At 40.5% G+C, this 14,678-nt stretch overlaps 2 protein-coding genes across 2 annotated transcripts in view; one reads left to right on the top strand and one right to left on the bottom strand.

Moving 5' to 3' along the window:
• Positions 1-4,365, top strand: part of ccnyl1 (cyclin Y-like 1) — a 12,256-nt gene extending 7,891 nt beyond the window's left edge. The window contains exons 9-10 of the mRNA XM_059343159.1: positions 2,919-3,081; positions 3,255-4,365. Of these exons, the coding sequence (XP_059199142.1) occupies positions 2,919-3,081; positions 3,255-3,371 (280 nt within the window). The 3' untranslated portion in view covers positions 3,372-4,365. The remainder of the gene's footprint in view (positions 1-2,918; positions 3,082-3,254) is intronic.
• Positions 4,366-8,740: 4,375 nt separating this feature from the next.
• Positions 8,741-13,514, bottom strand: fzd5 (frizzled class receptor 5). The gene has a single exon (XM_059343611.1). It carries the CDS (start codon positions 12,822-12,824, stop codon positions 11,073-11,075), a length of 1,752 nt encoding a protein of 583 aa, XP_059199594.1. The 5' UTR covers positions 12,825-13,514; the 3' UTR covers positions 8,741-11,072.
• Positions 13,515-14,678: the final 1,164 nt, after the last annotated feature.

Here is a 14,678-nt window from a genome sequence, read left to right as displayed (position 1 = left end):
TTGTCAAAAAAAGTGTTCATATCAGACAGAATATACACCAATACTGATAGACCAATAGGCCAATATTGGCAGATAATATGAGTCAACCAATACATCTGTCAGGATCTTTAAAAAAAATGGATGTTGTTGCTTTCTGACTCGCGGCTGACTTTTGAAATGTATTTCTGAATTTTGTTACTTTGGGTATTCATGTTTCTGAGCTCTTAGAAAAAAATGGAAGTCCTAACAAATGCAACATGGCTTCCAACCCGTATAAAATGAAATATAACAACAAAGATGCACTTAAAGCAGACAGAAGAAGAGAAGTGCTGGGATGGATGGAGGCTGTAACGTCTCTGCTGTCGCTCGGGCTATAAGCTAGTGAAGAGGCCAGGGGCTGCACTTGGAGCACCCTGGCTTTATTTCCCACAATTGCGTTTCCTCTGTGTATGTGTGTGTGTGCATGTTTATAAAGGAGGTTGAAAGTGCCTCCTTGTTTTTTTGTGAGTTGGAAAGGTGTGTGCGATGCCTGCATGTCTGTGAGCCCCCATCTATCTCTGCCTCTCTCTCTCTCTGCCTCTCCCTCTCTCTCCCCTCATATGTCTGACCCACACTCTCTGCGCTGTTTTCAGTGCTGCCATTGTAGTGTCTTTGTGAGGCTGGTCGGGTCTGGATGGAGGGATGAGACGAAGAGTAGAGAGAGAAACACAGAGACAGACAGAGAGAAATGCATGGGGAGGGTCTCAAGTGCTCTCACTGCTTCTACATAATGGCCCTGGCTCTCGCCCACTCCATTAGTTGCCCTGGGAGACCAGACATCACACACACACACACACACACACACACACACACACACACACACTTGCGCTCGCTCGCTTTCACCACCTCTACTGACCAACAAAGCATCTGAGATGCTGTCTCCTAGGCGACCACCTCTGATGATGATAAAGATGAGGAAGGATGATGGAGGTTGCAGTCTGGAAAAAAGATGAGCTGTGGTCCTCCAAGAGGGTGCTCAGAAGTGTGTGTTTGTTTTCTCTGGAAGCTACTTTAATACCATCTACATAAACACTTCCCATGTTGAATTTTTAGAGTCGAATATAACTTATAAAGAAGTTGCTGACCTTTTCAGTGTCATTTTTTGTGTCTAACCTTCCAAACTCAATGAGGATTTTGAATGTGTCAGTGGTTAGATGTCTGAAACAAGGTCTGTGGTTAACACAAGCTGAAGAGACGTTCATGTTTTTCATGCACAACGTAAAATACCCCCACTTGTGAATTTTGAAGTTTTCATGTGTCCTTAAAAAGGCGGTTGCTGACAAGTGGCTAAATGAGACTACAGTGGTTACAGGGGACATTAAACGTCTTCACAGGGGTAAAACTGTAAAATATATTTTCTATAGGGCTGGGGAATATGGACAAAATCAAGTATCACAACATTTTTTCACAAAATACCTTGATGCCAATATTATGATGATATTGTAGGGTTAACTATTGGTATTTTTACAAAATATTTACAGTAAATCTTCACATTACTTTGCAGCCTTTGAAACCAGTAAAAGACAACAGCTATGCAAGTTTACAATATTCCGATCTCCAAAATGTAAGGCAGTATCAAGTCTCATACCACAGTGTCTATATAATATAGAGATTTGTTACGCCAGTTCCTTTTTGGGCACATTAAGTGCACCTGTTGTCCTTTTTAAAATCAGTATGCAACAAGAGCTCAGAAATGCAAATTAGATGTGGCTCAGTTAGGATAAAATCAATCGAAATTGTTTGCTGAAATCTGAATTTTGCTAGCCTGGCTAACGCCAGACTATATCACAAATGAGATGTAGTCTGGACACGAGCAATTCATTTTTCCGTAGAGGAGGCGTGGTTTACAATCCTCCAGAGCCGTTTATTGGGCGCTACGAATGTCTATCAAAATCGTCTGTACGTAGCTCTTAGCCAATCGTATCAGTTATACCAGATGACTTATGTAGAGCGACAGAAATTGATGTTTACATAGCCAGACTATCCCATCTCTACTTTGAGACTAAAATGCTCAATTCTGCTTCTGCAACGTTTTTCTGCAGCATGTTCTGGCTCTGGCTGCTCACAGTCTACCGGCAGTGTTGGTGTGTGTGTCTGTGAGAGAGTGTTGCTTGCTGCTTTGCTTCTCCAGTTCTCGCTTTCTGCAAAATTATTTATTTTTATGCCTTATTTCCCCTCATGTCATTCAGCGACACACATCCACTGATTTTATGGGCAATAGACGAGCTGCTGCGGGTCTCTCGGCGGCTCCGCTGTCCCCCGGCTCATAGCGAGATCAGCGTGGTTACAGCAGCGAGCGGTAGCGGGGCTAGTTGGTAGATTAGGCTTTGGCCAAATCCTGTCGGAAGCAAGGCTAAAACATGCTTTTTGTGGTGAAACAGGAGTGTAAAGTCAAACGTTCTTCTTTTAAAATCAACTTTCGCTCTAAACTATTTCAAACGCCGTCTACAACTAGATCCAAAGAGCGCTTCACGTCTGCTGCAGCCATGTTGGATCCGTAAGAAAACTACAAAACTGCAAGCCGCATCTGTCGAGTAGTACGCATCATCGTCTTGCCGTCCCTCCCCGTTCTGTGATTGGATCCTAAAACAGGGCTAAGAAACGGCCTTAGTTTCCAGACTGCATGCAGGTTCAAAATGAAATCGAGCGCGCAAGGCAGTATGGGTATACCTAGGCTAGAATTTTGGAGAATGCTTTAGTAATTCAATGCCTAAGAAGATGGCCATGAATCATGCATATTTCTTTTTTGGGCATCTCGGACTTTTATCATATGTTCCTCCATTGCACTTTGCTATTAGTGACAAGCTATTGGCTAAAGTTTCTAGAGTAAAGTTCAGACTCTTTTTCTGGGGTTTTGGTGGCTGTCAGGAATAACCCTCAGGTTTCTCTCCACCCTCCAGGAATGAGATGGAGCGCCACTTTCTGGAACTTCTCCAGTTTAATATCAACGTGCCAGCCAGTGTCTATGCCAAGTACTACTTTGATCTGCGGCAGCTGGCTGATGACAACAACCTCAGCTTCCCCCTGGAGCCTCTCAACAACCAACGCGCCCAGAAACTAGAGGTGAGCTTCTGTCTTCCACTTTGTCTCATTAGGGTGCACCTGTAATATTTGCCTCCATGCACTGAAGTGAGCCCAAACATTTTTTGAATTGAAACACGTCCGAGTAAAACAAAATGATCTATTTACTTTTTTATGATATCTTTCATTAACTGTTTGTGTTTTTTTGCTTCCAGGCCATTTCAAGACTATGTGAAGACAAGTATAAGGACCTGAGTCGAGCAGCGATGAGACGATCCTTCAGCGCAGACAACCTGATTGGTATACGACGCTCCAACGCTGTGCTGTCATAGGCGAGACTGCTGCCCTCTGATCTCCAAAGCCCAGCTAACCCACCGCCAGCCCCGGACAAGTGCAGCCATCTTGCAGGTTCAACACCGCTACATCAGGCAGGAAACGGGCTGGAAAATGCTCCTGTATGACCTGCACAAACAGTAACTTATATTAGAGCTGTGTGATTGTCAAATTACACTTGAAAGTTAGGTGTCAACCTAAAACCACACAGCTATTGTTTTTACCAATCCCTTATTTATTTCTAACTTGTCCCTTATTTCTCAGAGGGTGGTAAGTAGGAATTGCTCTACTACAGTTATCTCTGAGAGGTAACCTTTGTATTGTTATAAAAATGTAATTTTTCCCAGAAATATTTGAATTATTCCCATGCAACCTGGTGTTAATTATATAGTTTAGTTGTTTCACTAAATGCCTTGAATACCAAAACCAACAATGTTACACATGCTCACTTGGCTTAACTCTGTTTGACTCAATGTGTCAGTCAGATTTACATCGCCGTTAACGTCAGGAGACCCGCTATAAAGTGTGTCTTTAACTAACTAGTGGCTGGTTGTCACAAAAGTGACAAAGAACTAGATGACCCTGAACAAAATGGGAATTTGTGAGGATTTAGGTGGCAAATAATCCCTCCATCTTTGAGCAGGATGGAAATAAGAATATAAAATATACAAAAAATAAATGCTCTCTGTCACATTTCATATCCTGTTAACTCTTCACATTAAAAGTCCCAGTTATTTTGGTATTAAAATTGTATTATGGAGCAGCAAAATCAGTAAATGTTTGGATTTTAATAAGTAGTAACTTAACACAATTTCTTTTACAGCTAAAAGCAAAGATGAAACTGTAAAATCAAGCAGAAATCTGAAAGTACAAGGACATGAGAAGGAAACTAAACATCCTTTTTCAATTAGAAGATACAAAAGTACAGAGTTGAGATAGAAGTTGAAACACTTGTTTGAGCAGGAGAAGGAGGGTCAGCTCTGCACAACTCAATGCAATGGAAACAGGAATAAGATTTATCAGGCTTTGGATACACAAACTATAACAATCACATTTCATTGTTGGTTTTGGTATTTTCATGGGATTTGTTGACGATAAGAAAATATAGAATACCACCAGAAGTATCTTTTTATTATGAAAATCACATTGAATGCAAAAAGTGATTCTTTGTAAATTAGAGTTAATACTAAAAGTTACTTTTGAGAGTGTAAAGACAGACTTGTTTACTGTTAACTCCAGTGGTGGTGGATTTTATTTCAGTAAATTATCTACAGATTTGAATTGGAAGGGAGCATACAGCATGTCGTAGTATTGAACTATAAATATTCCAGTGGAGTTGGCTGGAGTAAGAACTTTCAGTCAGTGCCGGTCTGGGGTCAGATCATTTTTCCAGATACACTTCAGGTGCTCAAAAAGGTGCAATTTACAGATTCTGGATCAGTATTGCTACTGAGTGGCTTGATATAGCAGTTAGGTTGACATAATGGGCAAATGTAGGCTGGGTCCATATTCCACCCTCAGTATTGTGACCCCCACCCCCCTAAAATCTTGCCATCTAGACCACGCCTCAAAGAGCCCGTCGACTGATTTCCAACCCTGTGCTTGTCCCAGGCCCCTGACCAGAGCTTTCGAACAAACTACATAGATATTGAGGGGGAAAAAAAGAGACTGATGGATACTCCCCTCCTTTTTGCTTACTATGTAGGCTACTTAGCTGTGAAATTTGTCTTGTTTTTAATTGAAAAAAAAACATTTGCAGATGGAGTATTTTAAATAAACACTAATCATGTAACAAATATTTTGTGGTTTGTATGTCTGATCTGTGATCAATATGTTCATGTCTCTCAATCAAAACAATAACAAAAGACAGACTGAAGATGTCGTGAAGTTAAGTTGAATGATGAGGCGTTTCTTGATACTCAATATCAGTTATAAAGTTATGAAATAATCGATATTCTGAACATAGCCCTCATAAATAAGGGTTCTACTGGTTTAGCCAAAATAAATGGGAACGTCTATTTAATTACTTCTGCCAAGGAACTTATGTTTTTGATTTGTTTATGGAGGATACACAAATTATCATTCACTTTTATGATCGTTGCAAGTAGGGCTGCACAGTTAAACAAAATGTAATTGTAATGTTGTAATGTTGCAAAGTAGATTAGTGCAATATGCAAATTATAAGAGGGACATTGGCCTCATTCACGAACCATTCTTAGTCCTACTTACGAAGATTTTACGAAGATTGTGGCATTCATTAATTTTTTTCTTATCCAGGATTTTTCTTAGGTAAGAACAAATCCTACGAACACTCAGGAGTACTCTTAAGCACAATTCTGTGCTGACATGTTGGCATGGTTGTGTTGTCTTCTTTTGTTAAGTTCAATAAAATACATTACAGTGAAATTTCCGTCATATTTATGTATTTATTAATTTCTTCTTTTTTTTTTTTCATTTTAATTAAATTAAATGTGCCAACGCTTTAACATGAATCAAGTAAATTGGAAATCATGCCGTCCATTAGTGATACCACCCTATTTATAGGTGGCATTTCTCCATCCATGGCCTACAAAACAATGGCATATATATATTGCTGCTGCAGGAGGGCTCTGCAACTCAGTCCAATACTTAAGACACATTTTGAGCTTACACACTATGATAAACTCCTGCCTTACAGGGCACATGCTTTTTATATATTATTCCAGAAAATAAATTGTTTGTGTTGTTGCAACCTGCACTAAATTTAATTTTCTTCCTCCTGCAGCAGAACTTCTAGGTCTGAACTGCTAACGTTTTTTTTCTTTTTACCTGTACCCCAACGGATTACGAGGAGATGGCCTTCATCAATTTAAGAACACTGCTGCGAACAATTCAGCGGCTTAAGAACACGTTGATGAATCTGACGAAGGGTCTTCTTAGAAATCTTCTTAAGAAGGACTTAAGAAAGAATCTAAGAAGATTCTTAAGAAGATATTGGTGAATGAGGCCCATTGTTTGTTAATTCTGAATTAAGTATTGTGGTGCTGCAGAGATGTCCCGCGCTTTAAATTATATTCTACAGATTTAAGAAAAAATCTCAGTTCGGAAGAGATTCTTGCAAAACTCACAACATAATCCTTTCAACAAAATCTCCACGAAAAAAATAATAATGATGCAAAAACAATCAATCCCTCCAATGTTCCTAATTGTTGCAATTGGGTACTTTTCCAAACTGTGCAGCCATGATTGTGGTATAGGGCATTTGGCAGAGCTGTGCCATCTCCAAGTTCCATTCTAGGTAATAAACTATTCTATATTGATACAGTAGTGTTCAAAATAATAGCAGTCCAATGTGACTAACCAGATTAATCCAGGTTTTTAGTATATTTTTTATTGCTACATTGCAAACAAGGTACCAGTAGGTGTAGTAGATTCTCAGAAAAAAAAAGGGTATGTTAAAAAAAAATAGCAGTGTCTGCCGTTGACTGTGGCATTCAATCAGTGAGGTCATCAATTCTGTGAAAAAACAGATGTGAATCAGGTGGCCTCTATTTAAGGATGAAGTCAGCACTTGTTGAACATGCATTTCTCTTTGAAAGCCTGAGGAAAATGGGTCGTTCAGGACATTGTTCAGAAGAACAGTGTACTTTGATTAAAAAGTTGATTGGAGAGGGGAAAACTTATAAAGAGGTGCAAACAATTATAGGCTGTTCAGCTAAAATGATCTCCAATGCTTTAAAATGAAGAGCAAAACCAGAGACACGTGGCAGAAAACGGAAGACAACCATCAAAATGGATGGAAGAATAACCAGAATGGCAAAGGCTCAGCCAATGATCAGCTCCAGGATGATCAAAGACAGTCTGGAGTTACCTGTAAGTGCTGTGACAGTTAGAAGACGTCTGTGTGAAGCTAATCTATTTACAAGAATCCCCCGCAAAGTCCCTCTGTTAGAAAAAAGGCATGTGCAGAAGAGGTTACAATTAGGCAAAGAACACATCAACTGGCCTAAAGAGAAATGGAGGAACATTTTGTGGACTGATGAAAGTAAAATTGTTCTTTTTGGGTCCAAGGGCCGCAGACAGTTTGTGAGACGAGCCCCAAACTCTGAATTCAAGCCACAGTACACAGTGAAGACAGTGAAGCATCATGATATGGGCATGTTTCTCCTACTATGGTGTTGGGCCTATTTATCTCATATCAGGGATCATGGATCAGTTTTCATATGTCAGAATACTTGAAGAGGTCATGTTGCCTTATGCTGAAGAGGACATGCCCTTGAAGTGGGTGTTTCAACAAGACAATGACCCCAAACACACTAGTAAACCAGCAAAATCTTGGTTCCAAACCAACGACATTGATGTTATGGAGTGGACCTTAATCCAATTGAGAACTTGTGGGGTGACATCAAAAATGCTGTTTCTGAAGCAAAACCAAGAAATGTAAATTAATTGTGGAATGTTGTTGGAGAATCTTGGAGTGGAAGTAACAGCTGAAAGGTGCCACAAGTTGGTTGACTCCATGCCACACAGATGTGAAGCAGTTATAAAAAAAAACTGTGATCAAACAACTAAATATTAGTTTAGTGATTCACAGGATTGCTAAATCCTAGAAACAAAAAAGTTTGTACAAAATAGTTTTGAGTTTGTAAAGTCAACGGCAGACACTGCTATTTTTTTTTTAACACACCCCTTTCAACTAATTGCACAGCCTTAAGAGCGTGCATATCACGAATGCTGGGTCTTGTTGGTTTTCTGAGAATCTACTGCACCTACTGGTACCTTGTTTGCCATGTAGCAATAAAAAATATACTAAAAACCTGGATTATTTTGGTTAGTCACATTGGACTGCTATTTTTTTTAACACTACTGTATATGATGGTAAGACAATTTAGTAGATTACAAAAAACACTTTGTATAAGATGGTTTTGTCTGAAAATCATTCCCTATTTGCATCCATTTCTCTTTTTCTTTTGAGTGTCCATCACTACTCAGTAAAGAGAATTCATGAATGTCAAATCTAAATTTACTGCTAACTGCAGAGTAAACTATAAGTGTTAGTGAGTTTTCTTGTTGCATTGTATTCTGGTCTATGAGGCGTCTGGTTTAAAGCTAGAGGACGGGGCTGCAAGCTGGCGACAGTATGATACTATTTGAAGTAAACAGAAGCCTATATAAAGTGAGTAAGACTTTAATTTTAAGACCATTTTTTTGTTCCTCTTTATGCTCTGATACCTGATATTGGAACAGAATATACATTCCTTTAAATTGTTGTCATGTTTAGGCCACTAAACATGTTTAGGTTTGTGCACCAAATACAACTTTTAATCAAGTTACTTAATTTTTTTTTTTTTTTTTAAATGTGCCCACAAAGATAAATTAAGCTGAAAAATAGCCATAAGTCTACAAATCCTCTAAATATACAGAAACAGACATACATGACATGTGCACCAAACTTGAGGTCAACTCAGTTTTAATTCCACAATTGAAATCTACAATATTTTTTTTAATATCCTTTGAGGAGCTCTATCAATAAGAAAGCAGATTTACACTTGAACAAATAAAAACCTAAATGTCAGTTTTAACCAACACTTTGTGGCATTCATCATCACTCTTACAATAGCATTCGCTCACACACAAATCAGGCTAATAAATTAAAGATATCAGCATGGTGGCACAGAGTCGTCTAAAGAACACAACTGGCCAACAGCATCGAATGGAAATATCACATCATGGAAATATTACAGAGCATCACAGCAGGAAACAATAAGTGGGCTTCATTTTCACCAAATCTCAGCCATTTAATACATATTCTGTCTTCCAAGCAGGGGAGCCTCCATCAAGAGGCAAACCAGGTAAATGTTAGGAAAAGGTGCCCTAAATGGCCTCATATTGGCACATTTTGCAACTATAAACACCCTTAAAACTCAAATAAATTATTCTCTAGTACACCATCACTGCCCCCTAAATGGGGTCCCTTCTGGCTGCCCTATGGCAGACTGATACAGGACCATTACTGAGGACATCTGACAGACATACAACAGGCCCCCAGAGTCTCGGATCACCACTGATGTTAAAACCGTTTGTACTCTTGAACTAAGAAAACAAACAACAAATGAGACTTTTCAAAGAAGACAGGAGGTTCCATCATTCTATGATGTCATGCCTCCAATAAACATATGATCTATATTAGGCCACATATCCCATCTGAGATTTTGTTTTGTAGAAGGTTGTTACATGCAACTGGACAGATGAAAATACTAGTTTGGAATACATACTTTGAATAAAGTCAGTAGTGATGAAAATCAGCATCTTCCAGAAGCCAAAAAGTGCTTGTTTATGCTATAAATTGTTTTTAAAAAAAAGACAAATATTCCCATTTGACTTTTAAAATTGCTTCTTTTGTCCAATCAACATCCCAAAAGCCTTAATAGATTGAATAGCAAATATTGTTTTGTCTTTTGTGATTTTATAATGATTATCAAGTGTTCATATCAATGGATTATCGTTAGTATTTATATAATTTAATTACTGGACTAAATATTTCAGCACTGTTTCCAGCTAAATGAGTAATTTAATCAGATTTTAAGTCACAAACATTTAAGTCAAATACCCAATAAACAAATGTAAAAGTGACATAATAGGTATAGATTTTTTTTAAAGTAGTGTTCAATTCTCACCAATATAACACAATAAATGGGACTGCAACTAATGATCATTTTCATTATTTTATAATCTTCTGATGTTTGTCAAAACTAGATTTCACTGTTAACATAATTTTACTGTAATTTGCACCTTTGTTGGACAGTTTTGGACAGAGGGTCTGTGGTCTAATGTTCATCTGTAATGTGGAGAACATAAAGTGAGTAGCTCCTCTGTCGACCAGCAGATGGGGGTGAAGGCCAAGGTCAGTTTCATCCTGCTGCTCTAACCTAATCGCTGCCTGTTAGTTCACACAGCACGGACAAAACCAGTTCAGAAACAGACTTTAGTGACTTTAAATGGGATCCAGCCAAAAAACAGAGCTCAGGGGTCAAAACGGTGTCTGGTACATGACTTCCAGGTCTGAGAAAACCTCAACAAAGACAGTTTGTTTCCATTTCTAACCATACAAAATACACCAGATATTACACTCAAATATTAACATGAAACGGCACATTTATGTACAAGTTTATACAATTCAAATCAGACAAGATTTGTGTCTCTCAGTTTGTGGCAGTGGCATTGGTTGGTTAGAAACTAAACATATCACACTATACACCTAGTTTGTCTTTTTTTTTTTTACAGCAAATTTATACAATATATACATAAATAAATATGTTATTTTCTCTCTCAGTGCTTAGGGTAAGCAGACAGGAAAAAGCATGTGTGACTCCATCATGGATCCATGTAACTCTGTGAGGTTTGGAGATTGTTTCTCTGTAAGTTTGGTCGGCTGTTTCAGCTGGAAAAGACACAAGTTTCGTTTGTTGGAGTAACGTTTTACATAACAGACTCTTTTTAATATTCTGTTATTTAAATTGCTTTTACCCAGCTTGTTTTGTTAAATTCTTCCCTTTTCATGCTCTGAATCATTTTAGTCCGTCGAGTTTCAAGTTGTCACAGTCGACTTGTCTTTGTGAGAGCTGAAATTCAGAGCACATTGATGCACACAGTCCTGTAGATTTTTGTCAGCACTCATGATGTTTGGATACTTTAGTTTATGTCAAAAGAAGTGGTCCAGTTCATATATGTGATGGAACTGCTTTGTGGTAGATCCCTGATGTCAGCCCAGTTCCAGTGTGTCCAGTTAAAGCCGTACTGGCCTCGCTGTACATGGAGGGTGGTGCAGTGGCTTTCTGCGGCCAGCAGGGGCAGCAACGAGCCACAAACCTCCTCCAGGACTCCAAGGTCTTTCCTGACCAAATCCAGACCCCTGAGGTGATTCCCACCACTAAGCACATGAAGTACTTGAGCATGAAGACGGCGTAGTCCGGGCCTATGCCCGAGCGCTGGCGCTCAGCCGGGCAGGAGCAGGCTAAAGCTCGCTCCCAGCCGGGCCTGTAGTGCTGTTCGTAGACCAGACAGGCCACCACGATGGTTGCGGGGACGGTGTACAGCACCGTGAAGAGCCCGATGCGGATCATGAGTCGCTCCAGTTTGTCCGTCTTGGTGCCACCTTGCTTTATGATGCTCCTGATGCGGAAGAGGGAAACAAAGCCAGCGAGTAAGAAGAGCGAGCCGGTGAAGAGGTAGACCACCAGAGGTGCGAGTACGAATCCCCGCAGGTTCTCCAGACTCTGGTTCCCCACATAGCAGATTCCAGCCACAGGGTCCCCGTCCACAGAGCTGAGGGCCAGGACCACGATGGTCTTGACGCTGGGGATGAGCCAGGCGGCGAGGTGGAAATACTGAGAGTAGCCTGCGATGGCCTCGCTGCCCCACTTCATCCCTGCAGCCAGGAACCAGGTGAAGGATAGAACCACCCACCAGATGGAGCTCGCCATGCCGAAGAAGTACACCAACAAGAAGACAAGGGTGCAGAGAGCGGGGCCCGTGGTGTCGTAGAGGATGTGCAGCTGGTCGCCACCGACACTGCTGCTGGCGCCGCACGCCACACGCTCATGACCTGCCACCAGGCGGATGATGTAACCCAAAGACACGAAGAGGTAGCAGGCAGCCAGAAAGATGATTGGCCTCTCAGGGTACTTGAAGCGCTCCATGTCAATGAGGAAGGTGGCGACGGTGGTCAAGGTGGAGATGAAGCACAGCACCGACCACAGTCCTATCCAGAAGCTGGTGAAGGCCCGTTCGTTGGCGGAGAAGTAGGGCTGGTGGCAGGGCTGGGCACAGTTGGGCAGGGGGCCGGTCTGGACCTGGCCATACAGAGTGTGGGACTCCCTCTTGATGGGGACCAGGGGGTCTCGACAGCGGCACTCCCTGTCACACTGCGGTGGGCTTGGGGGTCTGGTGCGGCCTTTAGGGGTCGGCTTTGGGAACGGTGGCGCTATAGTGGTGGTCTCGCTGCTGTTCTGGTCCATGCACAGGGCCTCGTCGCCCAGCTGGGGCAGCTGCTCGCAGCTCATCCTCTCGGGCCACTCGAAGCCGTACTGGCTCATCAGAGGGGAGCAGCCTCGCTTGGCCCGTTCACACACAGACCTGCAGGGCGGCAGCGGCTTCCGGTAGTCCGGCAGGCAGATCGGGGTGTACATGCTGCACAGGAAGAAGAGTAGGTCTGGGGAGCAGCGGATCCGGACCAGGGGCCAGAACTGATGCACCTCCAGCCCCACCTCCTCCTGGGTGTCATGGTTGAACTGGTTGGGCATGTAGGTCAGGTTGTAGCCGATGCCCCTGCACATGGGCACGGTGATGGGCTCACACACCAGATCCTTGGAGGCTCCTAACGTGAGACCAGGACACCGAAGCAGCAGCAGCAGCAGCATGAGGGGCCGCGGGAACACCGGGCTGCACGGCGCGTGCCTCACCATCGATGCCATATAAAAATAGTATAGAAATATTAATTTTGAAAAAAAAATAATAATAACAATAATAAAAGAGGGAAATCAGCTTAAGTTCATCTCTGGATGAAAACTTTCTTTCTCTGCTGAATAGATCAGGACCAGAGTTTCATTCTGTTCCTTTCAGCTTTTTGTTAATTAAAACAAAAGTCTGTATATCCGATTTGTCCATAAAGGTCCACAGAGCTCCGGGCCGAGCCCCCGCTGTCAATCATTCACCACAGCCCCGCAATCATTACGGAGAAAGTTCATCTCCGGTGGTCACGTTCCAATAAATTTAACTGCCTTGTAACATTTTTACCAGCACTGGTTGTTCCCGACAGGTTGCAAACACCAGAAGAAGTCGCATTATGAGACTCACAGTCGGTTAAACAAAAAAAAAGAATAAAAGCAGTCCGGGAAAATAGGCCTATACTAAAAAAAATATAATTAAAGTGAAAAATCCGGAGCTTGGTGCGTAAAATCCACTTGATTTTTATTCCCTCAGAAACATTAAAACAGCGTCCAGGCACATGTTCGTTTTTTTTCTTTTCAAAGTTTCACATGTGTCCTCTGTACTGAAAAACAAAATAAAACACAAGTATATTCCAAAGCGTCTTCAGGTTAAAATATAAAAAACTTTCCCTGTGTTATCAAGTGCAGCAGCGTGCGGCTGCAGCCTTCACGGAGCCCCAGGACGGAATAAAGTCCGTGTGGAGCTGCAACACCTCCTCACCACACACGGGGACTGCTGCGTTCAGGGGCTGTCGGAAATGTCACATTTCGAGCGTGAGCGCGCAGAAGAGATGTAATGTTTCCACAGGAAAATAAGCATTTTTCTTTAAAATCCCACTATGGAAAAATATCAGATAAGCTATAACTTTATTTTAGAAGTTGTTGTGCAGCTGTTGCACTACACAATAAAAGAGAGTGCAAGACATTTAAAATATCAATAAGTTGCAAGTATAAAAATGTCAATACAATTTAATTTATAATGACTAATACAAATGAACGGTCCTGATGTGGAAGATGAGATATTATAAATATTTGGGAACATATTTTTACTCAATTAATTTAAGAATTATGACTTATTAGACCCTTATCACATGGGCCAACTTTGTGGGTTAAGTTCTTTATATAAAGCAAAGAAAAAACATTATTACTACAATTGAAGAGAAACATTTTGTAGAGCAAAAAGAGTGACATTTAGATAATAAAAACTGAATAAAAAATACACAAAAATTAACAGATGAATTCTCATTTCAGTGCAGTCATAGGCAATACACTGATTCTTAGGCTAATTGATCGTGAAGTGATTTATTTACTTTTTAAATATTCTTGTATTTCTGCAGGAAAGTAGCTATATGTACTCTAGTCCTTTATTGTCACAATTTTGAGGTATATGTACTTTAGTGTTAACATTTTGTTTCTGTGTTGTTTCATATCATATTGACAGTTTTTATTGATACACAACTTAACTTTTCCAGTTATTAAGCTCTTTAGCAGTTAATCTTCAGTTGCAGTTCTGCTAATTGACTTATTAATTTACCAGCAAATTGTTACTAATTGAACTAGTGTTCATATTTGTTTCTAGTCAAGGTCCGACTCAACCATCTACAACATTAAAATGCATATTTCTCGTTAATACAACAAAAATCCAATAATAGCCCATTTTTGCAGGATTTATTTAGAGTACTGTTAATGTGGTATTTATTGATTATCTTTCCTTATGTATATCTACTACTAGATACTATAACTACTTTAATCACTATAATTCAGTTTTGGTTTCCAGTATAATCTTGAAAACATACTCTTTTTTTCTTCTTTCCTCTTTATTCTCCAGATCAGTGAAGC

This window comes from Centropristis striata, chromosome 10 (assembly GCF_030273125.1).
Source record: "Centropristis striata isolate RG_2023a ecotype Rhode Island chromosome 10, C.striata_1.0, whole genome shotgun sequence".
In the NCBI taxonomy this organism is placed as follows: domain Eukaryota; kingdom Metazoa; phylum Chordata; class Actinopteri; order Perciformes; family Serranidae; genus Centropristis; species Centropristis striata.
The sequence above is the reverse complement of the archived record's forward strand: the minus strand, read 5'-3'. Positions and strand labels throughout refer to the sequence as shown.